This window comes from Diadema setosum, chromosome 11 (assembly GCF_964275005.1).
Source record: "Diadema setosum chromosome 11, eeDiaSeto1, whole genome shotgun sequence".
Taxonomy (NCBI): domain Eukaryota; kingdom Metazoa; phylum Echinodermata; class Echinoidea; order Diadematoida; family Diadematidae; genus Diadema; species Diadema setosum.
The window spans coordinates 9884439-9910439 of NC_092695.1; the positions used below are offsets into that span (position 1 = coordinate 9884439).

The 26001-nt window shown below is 40.5% G+C and overlaps 1 protein-coding gene across 6 annotated transcripts in view; it reads left to right on the forward strand.

Moving 5' to 3' along the window:
• LOC140234577 (histone lysine acetyltransferase CREBBP-like) overlaps nucleotides 1-25659 on the forward strand; it is a 33697-nt gene extending 8038 nt beyond the window's left edge. The window contains exons 6-27 of one of the 6 annotated variants that reach the window (XM_072314594.1): nucleotides 1093-1203; nucleotides 1771-2392; nucleotides 2758-2896; nucleotides 3997-4234; nucleotides 7552-8018; nucleotides 8359-8472; nucleotides 8845-9277; nucleotides 9514-9632; nucleotides 10234-10473; nucleotides 10871-10959; nucleotides 11694-11804; nucleotides 12495-12551; nucleotides 12949-13094; nucleotides 13836-13983; nucleotides 14586-14726; nucleotides 15097-15210; nucleotides 15991-16156; nucleotides 17255-17425; nucleotides 17977-18138; nucleotides 19140-19409; nucleotides 20120-21391; nucleotides 23193-25659. In XM_072314594.1, the coding sequence (XP_072170695.1) occupies nucleotides 1093-1203; nucleotides 1771-2392; nucleotides 2758-2896; nucleotides 3997-4234; nucleotides 7552-8018; nucleotides 8359-8472; nucleotides 8845-9277; nucleotides 9514-9632; nucleotides 10234-10473; nucleotides 10871-10959; nucleotides 11694-11804; nucleotides 12495-12551; nucleotides 12949-13094; nucleotides 13836-13983; nucleotides 14586-14726; nucleotides 15097-15210; nucleotides 15991-16156; nucleotides 17255-17425; nucleotides 17977-18138; nucleotides 19140-19409; nucleotides 20120-21391; nucleotides 23193-23897 (6035 nt within the window). In that variant the 3' untranslated portion in view covers nucleotides 23898-25659. The remainder of the gene's footprint in view (nucleotides 1-1092; nucleotides 1204-1770; nucleotides 2393-2757; nucleotides 2897-3996; nucleotides 4235-7551; nucleotides 8019-8358; nucleotides 8473-8844; nucleotides 9278-9513; nucleotides 9633-10233; nucleotides 10474-10870; nucleotides 10960-11693; nucleotides 11805-12494; nucleotides 12552-12948; nucleotides 13095-13835; nucleotides 13984-14585; nucleotides 14727-15096; nucleotides 15211-15990; nucleotides 16157-17254; nucleotides 17426-17976; nucleotides 18139-19139; nucleotides 19410-20119; nucleotides 21392-23192) is intronic. The other 5 variants (XM_072314597.1, XM_072314598.1, XM_072314596.1 and 2 more) reach the window with 5 other exon arrangements.
• Nucleotides 25660-26001: the final 342 nt, after the last annotated feature.

The window sequence follows — 26001 nt, forward strand, 5'->3', positions numbered from 1 at the left end:
GCTGGAAGAAGCCCGTATCTTATACTGAATGAATCTCATTGTAAAATTTCATTGCCAACTCAAGAAGAAATCCACTCAAAAATTGTAGCAGTTTCATAAGAAAGTGAAAAAAAAATCCCTGCAGAACAGTGCAAAAGTGATCAAAATCAGGTAAAAAAAAAAGAAATAAGGAAGTTATGATATTTTGATATTTCAATTTTTTTTTTCTTTTGAAACACTTCTTGGCCAGTCATTAGGAATATTCAAATCAGCAAGTTGATGATGTCATGCTCTCACAATTTCTTATTCATTTCGTGAACAGAACTGACAGAGATCGCCCCATATTTCAGCTGTATAGATATAAAACTTGCCTTCAAACCTCCCAAAATAAAAAAGAACAAATGTTAACTCCGATATATTTTGGTATGGGAAAATGCTTTTACGTGTATTGACTGGTCAAGAAATATTTTCTGAAGAAATGTACAATTTCAAAATAATGTATCTTCTTATTTTTTAATATGATTTTTTTTTTTTTTGTGTGTGTGTGTGTCATTTTTGGAACATTCTGGGTGGATTTCCTCTTTAAGTATAGCTCCCACCTCACTCTCAGCACCAGGAATTTCCCTGTGTGTATTTCACCTGCTAATGCAAACATTTTAAAGCCCTCATAGCAACTGTCTAGGTGGTAGGTAAGCCCTCCCAATCTACTTTTCGCAGGCTCACATGGTTCAAGTTCAGTGTTGTTTTTTTTTAATGTGTAGATCATAAACATCAGAAGTTTTTCATTGTGCTCTGGGTAGGCTAGTGAAGTGAAGTAAAGAGATTTGATGGATGTCCCTGCCCATCTGCCAAGTGATGAATTATCAATTCATCCTTTCAGCACTTCATCTTAAACTGACCTTCTCCCCTCCCTCCCCCCCCCCCATACAAAAGCTTTTACTAGGTCAGATATGCCCAAAAATATTATCACTTGAATTGAATTGAATTGAATTGAATTGAATTGAATTGAATTGAAAGATTGCCAGCGATATAAACAATGAAGTATGCATGGAATAGGGGATGTAGTATTGGACCATGAAATTTGACTGCTTGTCTTTTTCTTTACTTTCACAGCCACCAACCAGTTCCTGCATAATCTTGTCCCTGTTGACCATGTGAACCGTGCCTTTGAGGGCCTTGGTATTCCAATTAACAAGACTCAGCAAAGGATGCCAGGTATACTAGGTAAAAGCTTGGTCATCGGTACTCTGAGCAAAGACGTTTTTAGAGTGAATTGAAGCGCATTTCCTGCTCTGTGTATACAGTATGAATAATGCTTTCAAATGAAAGTAAGGAAAGAATTATTGCCTATCATTGTGATATGTCTCAAGGACACCTAAATGTGGACTTTCATGTCCGTCAGAAAATACCTCATGACTCGTTCAAGAAAGCTCTAATATGATTGACATACAAAAAGTTAAGAGAATAGTCTGGAGTAATTTTAACAAACTCCGGTGGGCTTTAGTGACATGTGACAATTGATCAATCTTTGCATAGTAGTCACTAGCACTTTTAGTAAAAATAATTTTTCTTCTATTAATTTTTTTGCATGAGGTGTACTGTAAGAAAAACATCAATAACACTGAAAGTATAACAAAACCTTGAAAAAAAAAAAAGCCTTGTGTAATGAGTGTTGAATAAGTTCATTAAGTTATTATATGCTCTAAAGGCACCATTTGAGTGTTGGTCACCTAAGGCAATATTTCTCCTGTGTAAAGCTTTGCTTTTGTCACTCTTCCTGCACCATCACAGAAACGAGAGTGAATCTTCTTGGTCAACAAACTGCAACTGGACCAGGCAACCTTCCTCGCCCCGTCTTGAACCAGTCTCTGTCTAACTCCGTCTTAGACCAGCAGCAACCACAGCCCCAGCAGCCGCAGGTCCAGCCGCAGGTGCAGGCACAAGTCCCAGTGCCCCAGCAGCAGCAGCAGCCTCAGCAGCAGGTGCTTGGCCAGCAGCCCCAGCAGAACCAGGCCCCAGTACAGCCTACTCAGCAGCAGCAGCAGCAGCAGCAGCAGCAGCAGCAGCCGCCTCCACAGCCACAGGCTCAGATTCCACAACCGCAGCAACCCCCGCAGCAACCAGTGACATTGTCCACCAACAGCAACTTGCCACCAGCTAGCAGTTTCCCAGTCAGCACGCTGAGCAACACCATGACCAGCGCTGCCAATGCCCTTGCCCCAAGCACCCGGGCAACTTTAGAGACTGGCCTGAGTAGTTTCAATGCCAACAACATCATCACCAGCATCCAGGAGGGAATCAAGGTGTCAGGCACTGCTGCTGGCCTGCCAACAGCCATGCCGTCCTCAGCAGCCAGTCAGCCTTGGCATGCTTTCGTTACCATGGACCTGAGAGCACATCTCGTCCACAAATTGTAAGCACAATGTTGCTGCCACACAGTCGGCAGAAATTATAATGTGTGAGATATAAACCAGCTGATTAATTACTTAGTTTGTCTTGCACCTTTGTAATGCAATAACAATTCCATGCATTTGATAGTTACTGTGATTATATGTATATATGAAATATTACAATCTTTTTATCTCTGTGTTGCAAAATCCTACATCAACATTTTTTCAGGGGTGGGAGGGGAATGGGTAGATTTATCTTGAAATTTTCAAATACTGTAAATGTTAAGAAAAACTTCATTTATGAAATGTTATAGAGAGTATGTAGTCTGGAGTTTAGTGTTTGATGTCATAATAAAACGCAATAAGTGAATCATGTTAAGGGGAGTAGTTCTCGTTTCCTGTTTTTCAGGGTGCAAGCAATATTCCCGTCACCTGATCAGGCGGCGCTGCGAGACAGGCGTATGGCAAATCTGGTGAACTATGCCCGCAAGGTGGAGAAGGACATGTACGAACAAGCCAGTAGCCGGGTAAGTTGTCTAGGCTTAAAGGGATGGTACAGTATTGGTGGAGATGAGAATTGGGCTTTTAACTTTTTGCGAGATACCAAGAAAACACTTATGATATCGTACAGAGCATACCATTTTGAGAGGACTTCAAAGTTTATTTGATGAAAATCGGGTTTGGAATGACTGAAACATCCAAAAACAAAGTAAAACAAATCGATCGTAATAAAGTGTGGGTTCCACACTTTATTAGAATCACTCTTGTTTGGATATCTCAGCCATTTCAAAACCAATTTTCATCAAATAAACTGTTGAATTCCTCATAGAATTACATGCTTTTTCATATTTCATAAGAGGTTTCTCATTATTTCACCAAAAAATGTTAGAAACCCGAAATTAGGTCTCAACCAAAACTGTTCGATCCCTTTAAGACATACTCGACCGTTCATGCCTGATTAGATGTAGACTTTACACATGTCTTGAGTACAGTCGCCTCCATTGAACTGGAACTTGGCTGAACTGGTGCATCACTGTTATTAGAGGCTATCGAGACATTATTCTTAAGCATGTTTTCTTCACATCTGATTCAGGATGAGACATCAGGCATTGAGAAATAATTTGTTTTCATCAAATGTTCTGTTCACTTTGAATTCAACTTGAGAGTGAAAATTCATGAAGCCTATCCTACAGTGTAGCCATAGGTACAAAAGAGAGAAAGAAAAAAGATGAAAGCTCACCAATGAAAGAAACTACATGTATGCAGATATATTCTACAGCAGCTGAGAATTTACAACCATGATTTAATGAATTCTGATTCATTAGCACATTTACTAGTAAAGACTGACTAATGAAATACGAAATTATTTCATTGTGTATGCCTATGTTTCAAACTTTGTGTTGTATAGAGAGGACAATCTCAATACGTGGTGGCTACTGGATTATCTTTGTGTCCTTTGTGCTTTGACCATGATTTAGATGGAATCCAGTGGTCTATTTTTTGAAATTCAATAACCATATGAAAGTGTCACAATCTGTTTGTGACTTAAAGAGCCAGTTTCTACCAAGAATTCCTTTTCTCAGTATTTGCCCTCATGAAAATTTATTATTTCTTTCTCTCATTACAGGAGGAATACTACCATCTCCTAGCGGAGAAGATTTACAAAATACAGAAAGAGCTGGAGGAGAAACGACAAAGGCGAGTTGCCGAACAGCAAGGTACGCCACGCCTTCAAGGTAGCCAGTTATTAGCTGGGCAACTCCAATCTGGCCAGGGACTAAACTCTCGTGGTCTTTCACAGAGTGAGTACATCTCTACAGTGCTGCAAGATTTGTGTGGAGGGACTGCAAGTGGCCCCAAACGTGGTGAGACATATTGTTGGTGCCCCCCTGGCAAAAACAAAAGTGTGTTCGTCTGTTTTCTTTTTCTAACTCCAGCTAGAGTACGATGTACTGACATGGTCATGGCATTTTCCTCCCATATTAACACTTGTTGCATGAAACGCACTAACACCAAGTATTTTCCTGTAGTTAATATAAGTGTGCACGAAGTCTGCAAGGAGAAAATTGCCCTTCAATCAGAACTCTTGAAAATAAGTGAGTAGCACCAAACGAGCTCTTTTGGGTTAAAGTGCCTTGGTCCTTTATGGTTTGTTTGTTTGTTTGTTTGTTTTTCATCAAAAGAGTGCGTAAGACTATGGAAAGACAAAACCCACTCATTAGCATGCCTTCAAAAATCTTGTGTAATCATACAGGCGCAGAGTATTTTGTGTAATCAGAGTCCCTCATTTGGTCATGTATGATGTATGCGGAGTGGCAGAAAATTTGAGTGGGGATGTTTGTTTGTGTTTTGGCTTTTACTTACAGAGCATCTGCACTGGAATTTTTTTTTTAGTCGGATCTACAAAGTCCCAGAACCACACCTGCAGAACTTTCAGTACTAACTGGAGATTTTCTCACTTCCACTGTATCATTTCAAGTTTTAATCACTCTGGATGCATGTTGCTTAAATGTTCTAAACTTAGTTATGACTAGTTGTCATACCTCGTATGGTACACATTTTCCTGTTTGACACGTGCAATGAACAAATGTTGGCTGGAATGTTTGCACATTGATTGACATTTGACATACACTTACTCAGTGCCATCCCATAACACCTTTCAGTCTCCTCTCAAAATCAACGCACATATGACATATACAGTTGACTCCCGTTATAACAAAGTCCTTGGGACCGGCAGTTTTCTCGTGTTATATCGAAATTTAGTTACCCAACAAATTGAACAATTTAAAAGATAGAGCTGGTAATGTTGGGGCCTGCATGTTTACTCCATTTTAACCAGAATTTCGTCATAACCGTGTTCATTATAATGGGAATGCACTGTAGTTGTAGTGTTGCTATTTGTCCTATAGTATACAATGGAGGATACATTCTTTGCCATTTGGAAGCTTGCCCAGTAGTGAGAAAGTAAACGAAAATCAGTAATGAGCCAAGGCAATCGTGAGTTTTCACATCTTGTCAGTAAGCTACCTGACTTTCTCAAACCACAGCAGTTACACTATCTTTTTGTGATGGCACAGTACCAGATTAAACATTTTTCCGTTTCTGTACACCAGTAATGACCAGGATAAGTGGCTGTACTTTTTTTAGTTGATTTAGAACTTTTTTGAAAGCAGTACCTAAACATGCCAACATTTTCTAGCCAAAACAGTGTGGCAGGATTGTATATTTCAGTGTTGGATAAGTTGCAAGACTGTGCTTTCCCACAGCAATTAGATACTTAAAAATGAGGAATGTTCGCTTGCATTTAAGTTTCGCGAGAGCCAAGAGTCGCAAAATTAGAATGCATCCGAAGGCTCTTGTCTACACTACATGCATTGAATGCCAGAGGCACTTCGCAAAAATTTCATTCTGTGAAAAAGGCCGTCAGCTCCAATCCACAAAAATTTCATGCTGCTGAAATATCATGTTTTACAGTAGCTCCCAATGGATGAAAGAAGTTGGTCATTCCAATTGATTTTTACTCCGTATCCGAGATGCTAGGTAGAGCATTATGAATGGCCTGCAAAGCTTTGTTATTGCGCAAATCTCACTTTAAACTGTGTGCACCCTCTTGTCATAAAACTTCACCACTTCTTTATGTCCCAGATATATGTATATTGTTAAAATTTTGGTTGCTTTGCATAAAAGATAATATAACAAATCACTCAGAGATCTGTTCGAGTGAATATTGGTTATAATCATAAAAATGTCATGACGCCAGTTAGAGTGATAGTAAGAACACCGCCCCCCAAAAAACAAAAATAAATAAATAAAAGGAAAGATATATATGAGCAACTTGTTAACATTGGCAAAACTTCACCTGAAGTGGCTATCCCCCCAAAATAACAGCTAGAATGATAATTTTCATTGATAGTTATAACCATGTCCACAGCTGTTTGGAGGGTAATTTGACATGCTGCCAGTATTTACTACCTCAACTTCAAACTGCAGCATTTGGCATTTGATAACAAGTATGCAGTTGCCGTAGAAAACTTGCATTCTTGTTCCCACATGCCTGCATCAGCTGTCACGCATCGTGAGGGCAGATATAAATTGGGTATTTGTCGCCACCTTCTTTACTCAGAGAACTGTGAGTAGTATCCTCTATTTTAACATCTAGTCCCTAAAATTAAAAATGATTTTGTGGTCAAAGAGAATAAGAGATTGAGCAGTTTATCCTGCCAGGGTCACATGATTTCTAGTTTCTCACCTGACCAAGTGCTTGTAATATCTGTTTTTCAAAGGATTTTTATCTCATTGATTTACTTTATAACACAAGTTATAGCAACTAGTCATTATACATTCCAAGACTTTAAAGAACGTAAGTGTGTCTGCATAAGAAGCACTGTTTTTATAGGCATGTCAAGAGTGGCTTTGTGATATGATATGTTGTCATGATTCTTTTCCCCTGCGAAAAAACAATGTAGCATGCATGATGAAGGAGTGACACTAATGCATTATGTTGAAGCATGTTCTCTTTCTCTCTTTTGCACTGTTTGTATGTCATGTGATGAATTCATTATGTTTTGTGATCTTCAGGTTGTAAAATATATGATGGACTGTACTGCATCAGCCCAGAGTAATTTCAGCAGAGTTTTCTGTTTCTAGTGGAGAAGATGCATTCAAAACGATGCACAGGTTTTACCATGCACTCAATGTCATAACAAATGTTTTGTTTGAAGAAAAGTGTGGAATATTAGCTGTTAATTTTCATGCAGCTTGTGCAGCTTGGATATAGCACAAATATTAAATAACAGCATTTTGTTTTTGTTTATTTAAATGTGTGATCATGGACAGTGATATAGCTGAATGCACTGTTTAATTACTGTGCACACTTATCTTCCAGTAATAGCCATGGCGCAGTAGAATTGTAGCATAACTTGGGCATCTGCATTACATGTATGTGGTAGCCTAGTATATTTGTTGCCATTAATCTTATGTGCAGTGCAAGTGGTAAATTGTTTTACTTGCTAGCTCAATTGCCTTTACTACTCAGCTAAATATTAAGCCAACAAAGAGTATTATACATGGCGAAGTGCACAAAATTCTTCTGATGCAGCATCTCTAGTGAATTACAATTTAACTTGAAAAACCATTTCCACTTCTTAGTTTCCACATAATTTCTCTATTGCATTTATCATAGATGGCATGCCCACAACAGGAATGAACACAAACATTGTAGGAGGGCAGCTGCAATCTGTTCCAGGTAATGGCCAGGCAGTGACTTCAGAAGTCAACCCTCAGCAACAGGGCAAACCACCCAAACAGCTCCAGCCTCAGGTTCAACCTGGTCAGCAGCAACCACAACAGCCACCGCAGCAGCAGCCACCACCGCAGCAACAGCAGCCTTCGCAGCAACCCAACCAGCAGCTGCAGCAGCAGCCACAGCAGAATGCCAATCCTTTCCGCACCCTTCTGCCAGTGGCATCAACAGGGAACTCCAACAAGTCCCCTGCCTCCAGTGTGGGCATGGTGCAGCCACAGAATATGGTGCCCATCACGACTCAGCAGCAGCAACAGCAGCAGCAGCCACAGCAGGCACAGTCTGGAAAGCAGCTTCCACAAGTACAACCTCAGCTTGCAACTCAGAACAACACCTCTCCTATTGCTGTATGTTGTTATTATTTATTTATTGATGTGTGTCTGTGTCTATTGGTGCAGCATCCAAATGTGAATAATACATAGATAAGTCAGGCCAACATTTTGTTAACACATTTGTTGTTGTTGTTTTTTGTTTTTGCTTTTTGTTTTGTTTTTAAAAGAATAAATGTTGCAGAGTCTTCATGCTCAAACCTAAATGTATCTCGTGGAGGGAATGCAAGGAGCAAATGCCAGCGCACAGTATCATTCAACATAAATAAGATTGCTACAGTTAAGTATGAGTGGCAAAAGATACAAAATATGCTTCTTATACTAGTGTCTTACACAAATTCTACATCATCTCTCACAGTCGTCTTTGCCGTCAGTGAGCTCTGTGTCGTCCAGCCAGCCAACGCCTCAGGCCAGTATGCAGTCAGGGCCACTGTCAAACCACACTGACCATGGGGATGACGTCAAACCTCAGGTACATTGATTATGTTGCGCCTCGCTTGAAACTTTGGTCGTAGCCTGTCCCCTGCATAATCAAATCATAATGTAACGAAGCAGAACCAGTGCATTTCAATCTCATCCTAATCAATTTCCTGTGGAAAAAAAAGGCATTAATTCACTCCACCTTTGCTTCAGAGCCAGTGAACAGTTGACTTCATCAAAGCACATTTTGTTTTCTCTAGCCTGTGGAAGTCCTTGATATAGTTATGTTTCACCTATTTTCCTTGTACCCTTTTTTATTGTTATCCTGATTTACATGCAAGTGATGCTGTCTTACAGCTCCCCCGTTTTTGTGAAAGTATTACTTCCCACCTATAATGGGTCCATGTGTTGCTTGACCCCACAGATTTGCGGAAAGCAGCTTCCTAGCAACAAGCCCACGATGGCCAGTGACATTATGATCAAGACGGAACCCATGGACACGGCTGGCATGAAAACCCCCATGTCTACAGGCATCGTCAAGCAGGAGGTCCTCTCCCAGAAGCCCTGCAACATGGGGGAGAAGCCGAACAGTGTCAGTGTGAACCACGATGCTGTGGTGAAGACCGAAGTCTCTGTCAAGACAGAGCCCATGGATATCCAGGGCGGCAAGCCCACTCCCCGGGCCCCCACCCCAGCACCACCTCCCCCCACCAGCAACAGTACGGCCACCAGCTCTTCTGGTGCCAATGCATCCAGCAGCAGTACAAACGAGGCCAAGCCCTCCACGTCGTCTAGTAGTAAGGAACCTGCCAACCAGTTGGTCAAATCTGAAACGAAGACGCCAAAGGCAAAAAAGAGTGAGTAGAAGCAAATTGGCCTGTTCGTGAATTGATTGAGGCAGTGTCTTTTCCAAGATTCATTTTTGCTCCATCACAGTTTCAAGTTCATGGTACATAAATGTCAAATAATTAAGGTGAAATGATAACTGCTATATGATATTGAAGGAAGCATCAGCTACTGGTGTCTAGAGAAATCAAAGATTACCCAATGATTGCATTTTTGTTTACGTTACCTTTTGTTTCTCTCCGCTCAGCATTCAAACCTGATGAATTGAGGCAGGCCCTCATGCCAACGTTGGAAAAACTGTACCGTCAGAATCCAGAGTCTTTACCTTTCCAGCAGCCAGTTGACCCTCAAAAGCTGCAGATTCCGGTAAGTCCCAAGTTTCTATTTCGTGATTTTTTTTTTTCTTTTGCTTAGACATTGGCATAATAGGTAGAGACAAAATGCCCTTTTTGATGGTTTTACATGAAGTGGAAAATACAGTAGAAGGGAACTTCTTGCGAGGAGGAAGGAGTTTTGCTGGGAACAGCAGTGGAAATTCACAATAAAAGAAAAACTGTTTTTTTTCATTCACACTGCAATAAGTGTTTGTGACATCAGCCAAATGTATTGCTTATGACTCATATTCTAGAGGTATTGTGAGTATGTTATGGAAGTATATATTTAGTAGATAACCCTGGGCTTCATACATAGTTTATGCACTCATGACGTGTAATTTTCATTGTCATTTAAGCAAAGTTATGGTAATTGCTTTGAATCAAGTTTTGATTTATAAGGAGCATGGGTACCAGGTTGAGGTTTCACAAGTGTATTCATCAACATTTTTAATTGGTGAGCAAAGCAAAGATGTCTACCACATGGCAGTTCCATCCCCTTCACAACTGTTCCCAAAAGAAATGTGTGTGTGTGCATATGTCTGCCTATTTCCAAGTTGGGTCATTGCATGCGGCATAAATCCCAATCTCTACAGGACTACTTTGACATCATCAAGCACCCCATGGATCTGTCTACCATCAAGAATAAATTGGACACAGGACAGTACATTGATCCCTGGCAGTTTGTGGATGATGTGTGGCTGATGTTTGACAATGCATGGCTCTACAACCGCAAGACATCCCGTGTCTACAAGTACTGTACTAAGCTGGCCGAAGTCTTTGAGCAGGAGATAGATCCGGTCATGCAGGAACTTGGCTACTGCTGCGGGAGAAAGGTATAATCTTGTAAAGTGACCTCGATTCTGCATTGCAGATTTAGGCAACTCATTAACTGACTGGTCATACCAACAAAAAAATACACACAAAGAGAATTGTGTTTGGCTGGTATAGTTAGATACAGCATCAGGAAATTCACTGGAATGTATTCTTATGCATTCTGTAAACAAACCTGTCATGCAAATTTTATAAACCTATACAATGTAGAATTCCTACTGAAACAATTGGAAATCCCTAAGTGAGAAAAAAGGAAGAAAGTTGAAATAAAGTTTGTTGTACAAGCCATGAAAATTTGTAATGTGTGGTAGCACTCTGCTGGTACATTATAAATGTGCAATGCCTGAAGTGTTTCTTCATCTCGCTGTGTAAAACACCTTTTTTTGTTGTTCCCTGCAGCATGTTTTCCATCCTCAAGTGCTGTGCTGTTACGGAAAGCAATTGTGTACTATTCCGAGGGATGCCCAGTACTGGACGTATCAGAACAGGTATGTATGGAATGAAAGAGTGTTAGGGAGAATTTGTTTTTGAATGAACCAAAGCCCTCAAGCCATCTCAAATTGGGGGGGGGGGGGGGGGGGGGGAGTGAGTGTCTTCTTTTCGTGATTCTTGAAATGGTCTGGCTTTTTATTCTGTCGATGATGACAGCGGTATAATCCTTACAACGTTAATACATAACCCCATTCTTGCTACAGAGTTTATTTGTATCTATTCAGCCCCAATATAATTGGAATTACATTTGTAGTCTGAGATTTCATTTATCTGTTTGTGATCGCAATGAATAACCAAGAAAGGGTGTTTCAACAGTGATGACAGTATATACATGCTTGACTGCTTATTTGTGAAATGTAAATCTTACAACCACTGTACTGTATGGAAGCAGTCTACTTATTGATTGTTGGACATTTACCTTCAAATTCCACTGTGTCATTTCTATGTATTATTATGTTTCTAATCTTGTTTTGTAGTATTTCATCTACCATTTCATGCGAGAGAACAAATCTACTCTTCCTCAAACTGTCCTCTGAATTCTGTCACTAACAACAGTTGTGTCATAGAAAGAATGTCTTTGTGAATAGATCTTCGCTGCCTCTTGTTTGCCTTTTTCTCTTCTACTCATTCTTCTCATTTTAACTGCATGTTATTCCCCTCCATCTTCCACCAATTCGCTGTCCCTGTTGTGTCTTTGTGTCGGTGTCCTTGGCCTGACCTCGCTTCGCAGTAAACGAAGTATCGGCCTTATTTCTGACAGGTACCACTTCTGCGAGAAGTGCTTCAGTGACATCCAGGGGGACACGGTTGTGCTGGGTGACGACCCAACCAAGTCACAGACGTAAGCATTCACGAGGAAAGAGCATGTCACAGCACTCATTACATAGCAGCAACTTGCCATGTGCTGCAGCTGTTATGTCTTACACATGTCACACATTTATGATGAAGAGTTCAGCTTACTTGCTTGCTTCACTGTATGTAGAATAGTCCCTGAACTATATTTTCAGGAAAGATCAATACATCAGTGTATGAAAATTTGGTGCCAGTGGCAATGCTGTAAGTAGTTTAAATTGGGCAGAATTGATCAGCTGTGATGTTCTTAGCACCATTTCAGATGTATCCCTTCAATAAAATTGTACTCGAGTATGTGAACCAGCAATATGAATATCATACAGATGAACAAACAGGTGGCGGGTCATCAAAGCTTACACAGTGCAAATCTGTATTAGCCAGTAATGAATGATTCAGTCAAATATTTAGATTCTGTCTTGATAGACCACCATGATTATGACCTGATGATTACCAAGAAAAAGGCCAGTCTCTATTACACACTCTTCACTTGAAGATAAAGCATCATTGACCATCTTCTGGAAAAGTGTACTTAAAGGATCTTTTGAGCAGCATTCAATTGACAAATTGAAGTGAGTGCTAAAAACGAATTCTATATAACTGTGTCTCATTTTTTCTAAGCATCGGAGTGAATGATGTTCTGTTGTTAACATTCTATTATTCTGTGCTTTCTATGCTACAGGACGATAAAGAAGGAGAGCTTTGTGAAAATGAAGAATGACATTCTTGAGCCAGAACCGTGAGTATCCTGTCTAGTTGTATTTCACCAGTTCTGGTTGTTGTTCTGTTAAACATGACTGAATACACCATTAATTTTTTTCGCATCTTTACATATATATCATGGTCAGCAGTCTAATGGGCATGGAGCATTTATCTGTAAAAACAATTTTGTGATAAATTTCTCATAAAGGTAATATCACTGATACAGAATGGATGTGGATGTTTTTCTTGATGAGTGCATGCTTACACCCATTTTGTACAATCTTTACGGCCAACCAAATTAGTCCAGTGTTTTTTCTTTTTTTAGTCTAGCTGAACCAGTGGTCTACAGCTGTAGTGTTTCGGAAGGCAAACATGAGTTCTGCTACCTTCCGTAATCTAATACCGATTCTTGATTTGGTTGAAATAAAATCTAGAATGTTTGACTGCCTGGAGTGTGGACGCAAGTTGCACCAAATCTGTGTCCTCCACGTGGAATTCATCTGGACGGAAGGCTTTATCTGTGACGGCTGCCGGAAACAGAAGAACATCAAGAAGAAAGAGAACAAGTTCACCGCCAAGAGTGAGTAACTCTCTTTCCTCCCATTCTTTTTGTACATCCTCTCTGACCGTCAATAACCAAGGTCTTTTGTGGTGTAAGGTTTGTTTGAAGTAAGTTATTAAAAGAATGGTACAGTTTTGGTTGAGATGGGGTTTTGGGTTTCCAATATTATTGATAGGGATTTTTTTTTTTTTTTGATGAGGAGGAACATCTTATGAAATATGAAAGAGCATATAAAATTCTAAGAGGAATTCAAAGTTTATTTTTTGATGAAACTTGGTTTTGAAATGGCTGAGATATCCAAAACTAAGTGATCCCAGTGAAAAGTAGGACCCATCTTTTATTGCGATTGCTTTGTTTTTGGATATCTCGGCCATTTCAAAACCATTCTTTATCAAATAAACAATGAACTCCTCTTAGAATTGTATGCTCTTTAACATTTCGTAAAGTGGTTTTTAAGTATCTCGTAAAAAGTTAAAAGTTGAATCCTCACCTCTACCATTACTAATACCATCCCTTTAATTGTTGAGTGGAAGTAATACAAGTCCAGTGGATTTCGATATGCAGTATGTATTGGAAGTAGTATGATTGAATATTGAAGTTGAAGTGAAATTTAAGGACATATAGTGTATGAAGTTTTGTGCAGTTCATGTTGCTTTGTGAATATTTTGGAGGACAGACATTCTCTCTGTTCAGGTTTTGACAAAAGTCGTTCTGCAAAATGTGCACACTTTGTCTTGTTGGCATTTTTGCATTTGACAGAACTTCAAAATTCCAAGCTAGGTATGCACCTTGAAAATCGTGTGAACAAGTTCCTGAGAGATCGCAATGCTGGAGCTGGAGAAGTCTTCATCAGGGTCATGTCTTGCACAGAGAAGGTGGTGGAAGTCAAACCTGGCATGCGAGCAAGGTATTTCTCATTACTCCTAGCGCACCTGATTTTAAAGAGGAATGGGATGTTGTGTTGTGTTTGTTTGCTTGTTTGTTTGTTTGTTTTTGTGCTGTTTTCTTATTCTGTAATTTCCATACACTTTTTTTGTTTTGTTTAGATACAAAAAACTAATCATAAAATGTCCCAATAACTGTTTCAGGAGACTTGATGGGAGAGAATGATAGACTTGTATAGACCGTCACTGGTGCAACAAATCTGTGTTAACGTTTTGAAATCAGGCACACATTATTAAAATACTGACATGTGAATGTCAGTGAATCGGTAAGCATAGTATCTGTGGCACCATAAATATTGTTCAGTCTGTAAACCAGGTGCTTAGCTACAACTTGCCATGCAGTGATAATGGCTTTACCTCTGACTCTTCCCAAACTTTGTCTTTTGTGTGAATTAGACAAGCTGCCACATACAACAGTTTGACCAGTGAGACCATGATTTAGATGAGGATGATAATGGGGGTTACCTCAAGGTTTACGTTATCATGAGTTTCAAGTGCTCCCATGGGCCTCGTCTTCATCCTCTCAATTGTTCCCCGATTCATTTCATCTCCCTTCATGTTACAGATTTGGCGACGAGCTTCCGGAGAGCTTTCCATACAAGTCAAAGGCGCTCTTTGCCTTTGAGGAAATCGATGGGGTGGAGGTGTGCTTCTTTGGGATGCATGTGCAAGAGTACGGATCAGATAGTCCAAAACCAAACCAGGGGTATGTTGCCAGCAATATGTCATGACTGTGTTTGTCAAGGTGATAGTAAGCTGCAAATGTTAGGAATGCTATGAAACTGTATGTTGTTTCATAATGTTTTTGCCTACCCATGTCCATTCCTTGTGAATAACAAAACATGATTTGTTGTTTGCCAGCAGACATAATGCAATATTCAAGTACACTGTATTGAAGGTGGCATAATTTTGCTCACAGATTTAAATTTCGTCATTGGGAGTGAAAACATATGAAGTAATTCCCACAAAATCAAAGTTGGAATTTTTTCTTATTTTATTGTGCCTTGCTTGAAAGCTATTTCCTCCATTACACATCTCATAACTTGTTTTTCTGCCGTTCTCATTCCTACTTCCAGGCGTGTGTACATATCCTACCTAGACAGTGTCCATTTCTTCCAGCCAAGGTCTTTCAGGACGGCTGTCTATCATGAAATACTCATCGGCTACCTTGAATACACAGGATGTCTCGGGTAATGCACAATATGTCCATTTTTTTTTTCACAGCTCTTACATGCTCATTGTAATACATAGTGAGTAAATCGTCGCTTAGATCTTTTCATGCCATAGGATTAAAGTACAGTGTTTGAACCAGCCACCTAGCTTATTTCTTTGGCTTGTTCAAACTGGATTTGTGAGTCTTCTGTTTGTGGCTCCTTTGCAACATTATTAAGCATATTTTAGTAAAGACCTGGTTGTTTAGGGATTCATGGGTGGCTTTGTTCATTCACTGTCGAACAGGGAACATTAAAAAAACCACCAATAGCACTTGTCAGCGAATACGTGGTTTGAAATGTACGCTCATCAGTAATGAGCAACTCCCGGTCAAGATTCTTAGCTTTTTGTGTACTTTCATAGCGACCAGTGATAAAAGCTGTATGTAATTTGTCAGGGAGATTCTCAAATATATTGGAGCTGGGCCAGCCTTGTTGGTCTCCAAGAAATAGTCCTCAAGTGCAAATATTTGTTCCAGTATATCTTAAGTAGAAATGCAGCTGTTGTGAAGGGGTGTAAAGTGAAGAGACGTTTCAAAGCTGTGCTCACTGGGTACAGAGACCAGATATAGGTCTGTAGAGATGTCATACAAAGTCATCTGTTCAGCTACCACAAATCTGATATACACAATTTGTATAATTTGTTTTGAATTCTTTGTGGAAAAAATTCTTACATGCACGTGTTACCAGTTGGAGAAAGATATTTCTGCAGGATTATGATGTAGTAAACCTGCTCTCCGTCTCTCTTGTTGAATGTAGATATGAGTTTGCTCACATCTGGGCGTGTCCACCCAGCGAAGGCGACGACTATATCTTCCACTGTCACCCACCGGAGCAGAAGATCCCCAAGCCAAAGAGACTACAGGACTGGTACAAGAAGATGCTTGACAAGGCAATGGCTGATGGTGTCATTTTAATCTACCATGTAAGTGTTACACTCCCTCCATCTTTCTCCTCCTTCTCCTCCTCCTCTTCCTCCTCCTCCTCCTCCTCCTCCTCCTCCTCCTCCTCCTCCTCCTCCTCCTCCTCCTCCTCCTCCTCCTCCTCCTCCTCCTCCTCCTCCTCCTCCTCCTCCCCCTCTTCCTCCTCCTCCTCTTCCTCCTCCTCCTCCTCCTCTTCCTCCTCCTCCTCCTCCTCCCCCTCTTCCTCCTCCTCCTCCTCCTCCTCACCTCCTCCTCCTCCTCCTCCTCCTCCTCCTCCTCCTCCTTCCTCCTCCTCCTCCTCCTCCTCCTTATCCTCCTCATGTATTAGCTATGGTTGTAGACTTTTTATGGGAATCAAAATTATAAGGTGACGGTGAATTTGGTAAGTTGAATTGATGACCTTCACATGCCAATTCCAATTTATGCAACATATTTAGAAGTCATTTTGATAAGACTCAACAGTGAGGTGTAAGTACTACTGTTAATAATTGTATATCATTTCATGTCACAACTTCATGAGTTTTGGTAGTCTACCTTGAATTTGCAAAATCAATTAACTGTTTGATTTTTTACATCACCGGCAGCATTATAAGGCGTTATATGTTACTACAGATACACAAGGTTGAGTTGTTACAAAGCTTGATTTGTCAGATAATCCATTGCAGTAAAAGAATTGTTGTGTACCATCCAACTGTGTTGGAAATGAAGGCATGGTGTCTTTCAGAAAAATTAACTTTTTCATTTGCCTTTGACAATGCATATGAAGACTGTTTATTAATTCAAGTACATATTAATAAAGAGTGACCTAGTTTTACAGTACCAAAGTTTTTCAAGCATTATCTTAATTGCTCAACTTAGAAGAACAGTTTATTTTCCACTGCATGACTTTCCAACATGCCCAAATAGGCATTTGCGTGAGGGCCACATACTCGGAACAGTGAAGTGTCTAGTCATTTTACTTGTCCACTTAGAGTTTAAGTTGGTACGAGGCAAGTGGCTAGGTAATTTCAGTACTCTGTTTTCCCACATTTCTTTCTCAACAATCAACTTTGAAATGACATTTGAATGAGTCTGGTGTGGCATGCTTTACCCCACCCCAGGACATTCTGAATGCTGCTATGGAGGACAAACTGACGTGTGCTACAGAGCTGCCATACTTTGAGGGTGACTTCTGGCCCAACGTGTTGGAGGAGAGCATCAAGGAGTTAGACCAGGAAGAGGAGGAGCGGCTGAAGGCGGCGGAGAAGGCTGCCCAGAGTGCCAGTGAAGAGGTAACGATTCTTATAGCAAGCCACAAGTTCCCCTCCACTTCATGTTTCTTGATCATTTTTGTTTTTGTTTTTGTTTCATTCTTTGTGAAGAGGATCAAGATTGACTACTCTGAACTTGATAAAGTAAACAGGTAGGTAGGCGATATATGTTTTGAGTGCTTCTATTAATGTATGTTTAAACATGTACATTTGTATGTATATCCTTATGTACAATTTATGTATAGATATTGTGTGTTGCCTTACTGTGCATTATGAAATTATAAAGAATTGAGTCCTTGAAAACATATTTGATTACGACAATTCATGTTTTTGTTCTCTGTGATTTTCACAAGTATGTCCAATTGAACAGATTTCATTATGCACTTTTATCATACTACCTGGATGAATCAAAATCTGCATTGATATATTGTTTACCTTTTAATATTTTTGAAGGAAAAAAAAACAAACGAAAGACAAAAGTTTGTGTCCATGATTATGATTGCTCCATGATTTTCCTCGAGATTTAATGTTCTTTGTCATAACCCTTGAAACTTTGGTCTTCCCCCTCTTAGGTGGCAGGTCCCAACGGCAGTAAGAAGTCCCAGAAGAAATGCAAGAAGAGCAATAAAAGCAAGAGTAGCAGCACACGAAAGAACAACAAGAAGACCAACTTCCCTCAGCAGGGCAATGACCTGTCACAGAAACTCTATGCCACCATGGAAAAGCACAGGGAGGTCAGTTGCAAAACAAAGCATTATCTAATACGAATGAATGTCTTAATGTTATTTCAAGCTATCCCCATCAATTTAGTGTAGTCATGAAACACAGATATGTGTGATGTGAATGAATGCCTAAATGTTATTTCAAGCTATCCCATCAATTCTGTGTAGTCATCAAACACAGAGAGCATAGACTGCAGTATTCTGAGTTTTGGATGTGAATGTAGACAAACTCTAGTGAATGCATGCTGCCAGGATTCATTTTGTTTCTTTGTAAATGGGCATGACATCAGAGAGAGTGTGAAATGTACTGTCTACTGTATAACCATGCCCTTTGTTCTGGAACAGGCTAATGTGTAGGACTTGGGTGAATTTTGGTGTGCTTCAGTGTGACTATCTTGTCCTTTGATTGTGTGAAAATTTTCCGCTGTGTTCAGTAATATACCAACTTCACCCTCCCCCTTGTCATTAGTGATAGCGAAAGAACTCTTTTAACTTAAATCTTGTCAGACGAAGCCATATATGAAGTCCTCTTTACAAAAGTATTGCAGAAATCAGAAAATCAAAATTTAAATTTGACCACTTATCAAAGCCACTGTTTACCATTGGGAGCAGTGATTTGAAAAATGTTAGCATTATCACATTTGATGCATTTGTATCACAACTTATCCTTCCATATAAAAATTTCACTATAAAGCCCAAATATATAAGGGGACATCACTGTTTTTCTCAGTAAACCATAACTGTACATGGTTTATTCTAGAAACAATGTTGATAAAACTATTGTTCACATTTAGTACATTTAATAATAGTTAGCATTGATTATACTGATCAACATTTTTACATTGGTTGTTTCTGTCCCAGCTCACATTTAAGAACTATTATGAAGCACTTGAGCTGCTTTTTTTTGTTTTTTTGTTTCATATGCTAATAGTAAATATGACTTTTCAAGGATATTATTGTGCTGTTCAGGGTCATGAACTGGTATCCCCATTTGTATGTGTGTGTGTGCATAGGTGTTCTTCGTCATCAAGCTGAAACGATCACACACTGAGAAGATCCATGACCCTGACCCCATCGTGACCTGTGACCTGATGGATGGGCGGGATGCCTTCTTGACGCTTGCCCGAGAGAAGCACTACGAGTTTTCATCCTTGCGGCGGGCCAAGTACTCCTCCCTGTGCATGCTGTGTGAACTCCACAACCAGGGCCAGGATCGCTTCGTCTATACTTGCAATGAGTGCAAGCATCATGTGGAGACGAGATACCACTGTACTGTCTGTGAAGTAAGCCATTTTTCTTTCACTTCATTGTACTATAAAAGTGGATATTTTCGCACAACTAATTTTTTGCGCTTGACGTGGTGAGAAGAGTTTCGCGTGTTTCGAATTTCGCGGAATCAAGACATTACGCATAGGAACATATGGCAAGCAAAAAAATTCGTGTGGTTTTATTTTCGCGCTAGTTTCTGATTGCGTGAAATGCGCGAAAATTTCCACTTTTACAGTACTCTCATACCTCTCCTCCCGTTTTTTTCTTTTTCTCACTACATTCATTGTTCTCTCCCTCCTCTCCAATATTTCATTTGATTCACATAAGCCTGTACGGGGTTTGATACTGACTTTTTCTCTGGTGGCTCATTCGGGCCACTTAGGAAATCTTGGACATTGTAACTCTTAGTGGCCTGAAATACGAAGAAACTTAACAATCCATTTTATATCCTAGTTGGCAGATGGGGACGCCAAAAAATAACCTTTCTGGAAATTTTATGAACTGACATTAATTTCTAGTGGCCCTGGGCAACCGCTGTGTCGAGCCCTGCTGTAAGTCTTTTATGCAGTTTATTGGTATTAATTCTTTTTCTCAGTGGACAGCTGTGAATGATCAAGCATGTCGTCTTTGTTGATGTGAATTCTGTGACTCTTTGACCAAGTTGTTGCTTGAGAAATTGAGATAATTTATGATTTTTTGTTTGTTTGTTATAATTCCTCATTAGGATTATGACCTGTGTGCAGTCTGCTATGAAAAGGTCAAGCATGAGCACAAGATGGAGAAGTGGGGGCTGGACATCGATGTGGAGCCAGGCTCCAGCCAGGTCCGCAATCCTCAGGAGGCTCGGCATCTCTCCATCCAGCGCTGCATCCAATCTCTGGTGCATGCCAACCAGTGCCGTGATGCCAACTGCTGCCTACCCAGCTGCCAGAAGATGAAGAGAGTCATCCAGCACACCAAGGCGTGCAAGAAGAAGACCAACGGCGAGTGCCCTATCTGCAAACAGCTCATCACACTCTGCTGCTTACATGCCAAGCATTGCCAGGAGCAGAAGTGCACTGTCCCATTCTGCATCAACATCAAGCACAAGCTGCGACAACAACAGCTGCAGCAGCGGCTACAGCAAGCCCAGCTGCTGAGGCGGCGGATATCGGCCATGACGCGCAACGGGACAAGTGCAACACAACCCGCCATCCAGCAGCAGCCTGCCCAGCAGAACACGGGTACGATGCCACAACAGGCCGTGTTACAGGCAGGACATCAGCAGGCAGCAATAGCCGCGCCTCAGCAGAACATTGTACCTTCAGTACCACCGCCCCCGCAAAGTGCCCTTGATGCGGTGAAGATTGTGCAACAACAGGTTGATGCAACCAGGAATCCCATGAACCAAATCCAGCAGCAGAACAGGACTATTTCACCCGCTGTGTCCCAGGTGAGGGCAAACCAGCTGAAGAGCGTCATGAGTCAGCCAATGATAGCTCAGCAGCAGCCCACTGGACTTTTAGCCAAGTCAATGTCAGTGCCTCCTGGTGGGCCCGGTGCTGGTGCTGTGACAATGAACTCTATGAACCAGTGGAGGGGTCCAATGGACCAGCAGGGTCACATACAAGGACAGGTGCCCGTCATGCCCCATGGGAATAGTCTGCCTATGCACAATGTGCCTCCCCAGCAGCAGAACCATGTGGGACAGGTGGGACAGCAGCCCCAGCAGCAGATACCCCAGCAGCGCCAGTCCCAGCAGGCACTGCAACAGCTGCTGCAAACCCTCAAGTCCCCACACTCTGCTGCACAGCAGAAGCAAGTGCTGACCATCCTCAAGTCCAACCCGCAGCTCATGTCGGCCTTCATCAAGCAGCGTGCCCAGCAGCAGCAGCTCCAACAACAGCAGCAGCAACAACAACAGCTGCAGCAACAACCCAACATGCAGGCTGCGGGCCAGCCTGTACCACAGCAACAGATGCCCCAACCCAACATGCAGCAACAGGCTCCTCAACAGGTAACCTCCCTAAAAATGTGACACTTTAACATAAAGGATGGTAGCAAAGTGTAAATTTTGAAAACTCATTTTGGAAATAGCAGCTGTGTGACAGAATACAATTTGATGTGTGTTAGCTCAGTAAGTGTATGCCCACCTAATGAAAGGACTGCAGTCACCCTCACTTTGTCAAATCTATATGCACCAAGGAAAATCCATTGAAATGAATTTTGATATACACAAGAGAATGAAAACATGTTTAGATCCATCTGGGGTAGAATTTTTCTTCAACCTAGCCAATTTTTCATGGTGAGAAAAACAAAAATTCCCTCTCAGCAAACTGTCAAGGTATTGAAATGCAAGTGATATGCAGTGAAAACTCAGTATAACGAAATCCTTTGGACCAATAACCAGTAATACCAGTAATGTGGCAGTTTATTATCTTACCTCATTCTACGACTGTTAACTCTGCATACTTTTTTTAATGCATCAACGTGCCGGACAGAATAATATTGAATGTCATAATTGTGCAGTACAAAACAGACAATGGAATACAGTAAGTATGTGTAGAGCAGAATTAATTAAAAATATATGACTTCTGCAGGGTCTTACTTTCTTGTTTGTTTCTTTGTGGCTTGCTCATCAAAGTGTGTACTACTACTACCGATTTTACATTTGCTACTCCATATGCCATTTATAGGATTTGTTATTCATATAAGTGTCCATATCATGCAAATGTATTATGGATATAATGCTTGTATGAGTACATAATTAGGTGTTTATACAGGGTGTCTCCCCCCCCCCCCCCCCCGAAAAAAAGAAATAAATTCTTGAGAAATATTTGTACATGTGGATAGCTGAAGGTGTCCGCTATCATATGACACGAAAAGGTCCAAAGGCATTTCATGTTTGGGTGAGCACTGCCCACTTTTGTAAAGGACATGAAGCGTAGGCTGTGCAAGAATTCACTATCCATTTGGTTGGCTGGTGATGTAGCATAGACCTGTGGCTACAAGTGCCCCCACAAGAAAATGGTAGAGTTTTGGGCCAGGAAATATGAGATGAATGGTTTGGAGTGGAGCAAAATGCCTAAGGATGGACCTTTGACAATGAAATACACCTCCCAGAATTGTTATGCATCTCACACACTCACACTCCCACCCACACACACTTTTACTAGAATGGATATCCAATTCCTGTGCAACCTAATTTTCACATCCTTTATAAAAATGGGTGTTGCTCACTCAAGCATGAAACATTTTGTGACTTTTTGGTGTCATATGTTAGATGAGACTTTCAGCTATCCATACCTATAAAAAAAAGATCCAAAATTTAATAAAAAGTTTGTTATTTTGGGGCCATTCTAAAAGTGTAATGTTTTATTTGGGACATCCTGTGAAGCACAAATATTTGAACCACTTCCTCTGAAGATTATGTTAAGTTTTATTTTACATTTGTTCTTTGAGCTTCAAACTTGTCCAATGATATTGTGTGGTACAAATGAATGTAAAAATAGATTACACTGTTTTCGAGACCGTGGGTTTCTTCTGAACAGCTTTCAAGCCAATCAGGATCTGCATACAGTGGACTCTAGTTCTAACAGTCCTCGGGACCAGTAGTTTTCTTTCGCTATATCAAAATTTCGTTACAACTGAACAAATTTTGCAGCCTGAATTTTTACTTTGTTGTAACCGGAATTTTGTTATAACCCGTGTTTGTTATAACGGGAGTGCACTGTATTATTGCAAAACTTAATATGAAATACCACTTGAAATGTTGTGTCTGACAGGCTTTTTGTTTTTATGATGATTTATCTGCCCAGATGATGAGCCAAAACTGGATGCAGCAGAGGCAAAGACCCCAGTTCCAGCGGCCTTTCCTCCAGCAGCAGATGCCGCCCCAGAATCCTGGCCAGCCCTTCCAACAGATGGGACCAGGCCACCCAGCACAGTACAATCAGCACCCTGCGGCCATGCAGCAGCGCCGCACCATGATGCCACAGGCGATGCAGCAGTTGCAGCAACAGCCGGGCCTCAGTCAGGGTGACCCCAACATGACTCAGTACATGCTTCAGGGCCAGGTGCAGCAGCAGGCCATGATGTCCAACCGCTCCCCCCAGCAGGTTATGTCTCAGGTGCGCTCTCCACAAACAGCAAACAATCCTCTTGCCCAGGTCAGGTCGCCCCAGACCAATGCCAATGCCTTGGTGCAGGTGCGCTCACCCAACCCCAACCACTCGCCCCGCCCCCAGTCACAGCCCACCCCCTCACCAAGGACTCATTCTGCGCAGCCTTCCCCCAGGCCGGTCGCAGCAATAAACTCCCCGCACCCAGTGGGCGGTGACATGCAAATGGACCAGACGCCCGTGTTGTCCCAGAACCCAACAGCCATGGGCCATAGCAATAAGAACTCGCTGCAGAGTCCTGCCACTGTGGGCAACGCAGCACCCGGTCTCCCTCAGGAGGACTCTGACATGACACCACTTGATCCTCAGGACCAACTGTCCAAGTTTGTGGAGATGTTGTGATCATTGTGGTGTATTCGTGTGTGTGTTTCTATTTAAAAAAAAAAATCAGAAGGCCAAATATGACATGAACAATCTTTGTACAAAGGAGAAGAAAATACTTGTAAGAAAGAAAAAGGAACTTTGAAGGCAGAGACTTTTTTTTCTACAAAGACTGTCCATCTGTCTGACATGCTTGTAACCAGGCAGCAAGCACTGTCAGATAGAAGAAATTCTGCAGATATGGTGCAGAACAAGTATTGTTTCCAGAGTGTAAGTTTTATGACTACTTTTATTTTATATCTCAATTTCATTCCTTGCATTTTTCTTATGAAATTTAACAGAAAAGGTCATTATATGTATTGTTATTATAAAAAGTGAGGGAACTCTATTTGTACAGCTCTATATTATTATTGTAAGAAAGAGAGGGATCATAGCTACTCATTGAATATAAAAAAAAGTCTTGTCTTTTCCATTGTTTGATAGTAATTTTGTACACAGTAAAACTTAATATAAAAAGGTGCATTTCAGTACCACAAACTGACTATAGTAGATGTACAAAGATTTTTCTAGAAGTAATCCTCTATGACTGTCTCTCGTGAATGTGCTGTACAATTTTAGTCTGAATAGGTGTAGGTTTTGTGAATGGTGTTTATTTTTCCTCCCATTTTCAAAAGAATGGCGTACAATGAAAACATCTGTGTGTCATCAATGGACTTTCTTGTCTCGTGAATGGTGTAGGCAACAGGAAAAAAAAAAAAGGGAATGTGAACACAATACAATCATGCTGAATGTTGTGATTTAAGGTCGTAAAATATGAGATCCCCACGATATCAAATGTGTGTACAAAAGAATTGACACCTAAGTGTATTTCCTACTTATATATCATATGCGTAACTATTCTAAATAAAATGTCTGCACTTTACAAATTTGAAAGGAAGTTCTTTTTGTCAGTGATGTCTTTCATTTGGTTTATTATGTTACTTTGTATTCATGGCTTAAAAGTATAAGAGGCAAATTATAGGGCAAATACCTTTGTGTGGGAAATGATGGCAGAGTAACTCAGAGGAAGACATGTAGTTTATGACAGAGGAGCAAGTTTTAAAGTGCATACAGCCAAACACATGTACTAGCTACTCAAAGTGTGTTCATTTTATGATGTGCAAAGGTGTTTTTCTTTCTTCTTTGTCAGCATTCTTCCCCCAAAAATATGTTTTGACTGAAATGTAAAGACTACTTCAGGCTTTATCTCTCACTCTTTGTTCTTGTTCTTTTTTGTTTTTGTTTTAGGTTTTGCATCTAGGGAGATCAGATTTACATGTTAAGGGAAATTCACCACCTTCAGTATACTGGGACTGAAGGCAAGCTATGCAAGACTTTCACATTGACTTGGCACATGTGTTTTTGTCAGTTGTAGCTCCCCCAAAGAGATGAATCATTATAGGACAAGTAAATATTTATATTGAGGCAACTTTGTGCTAAGATGTAGAAATACAAAGTCTTGGTCTCAGTTAAACACAAAAAATAAAAATGGTAACAGAAAGTGCAGTGGATGACTGAAATGTTTTTGTTTTCTTCTCAGAACGTCACGATTGAGATGAACATATCTTATGAATATATACCGCTGAGTATCATTGCAGAATTTGATACAAATTATCTTGGCAATTGTGAGAAGTATTGGTGTCATATATATTAAGATAGAAGCAACTATTAAGGCATTATTTTGATAAAATAGTTGAATCATCTTTCAAACAATGAATAAACATGTTTTTAAGAGAGACAAGCATCCTGTTGTGTGGCAAACTGTGCCTCCTTGAAGCTTTCAGCAGTGTGTAGTTGTATGATGGGCAAACACGCTACATGCACGTACCAACGTGAGCTCATTTTAGCTTAGTTGCTTTACCTTTGCTGATTGGCTCTTTGTACAGATTGCTTCTTCAACGCTGAGATTGAATGAAATTTTCATTTAGTTAAGAGGAAAGAAGTACTTGATTTTTTTTTTTTTATTTCTCCCTTATTTGATCCCATTTCAAATTTCAAAATGGAATATTGCAATCTAATTTTTGTTTTCTTAACCCTATTCTAACTGGGGGGGGGGGGTGAAATTGACCCCCCCTCGACGTTTCGC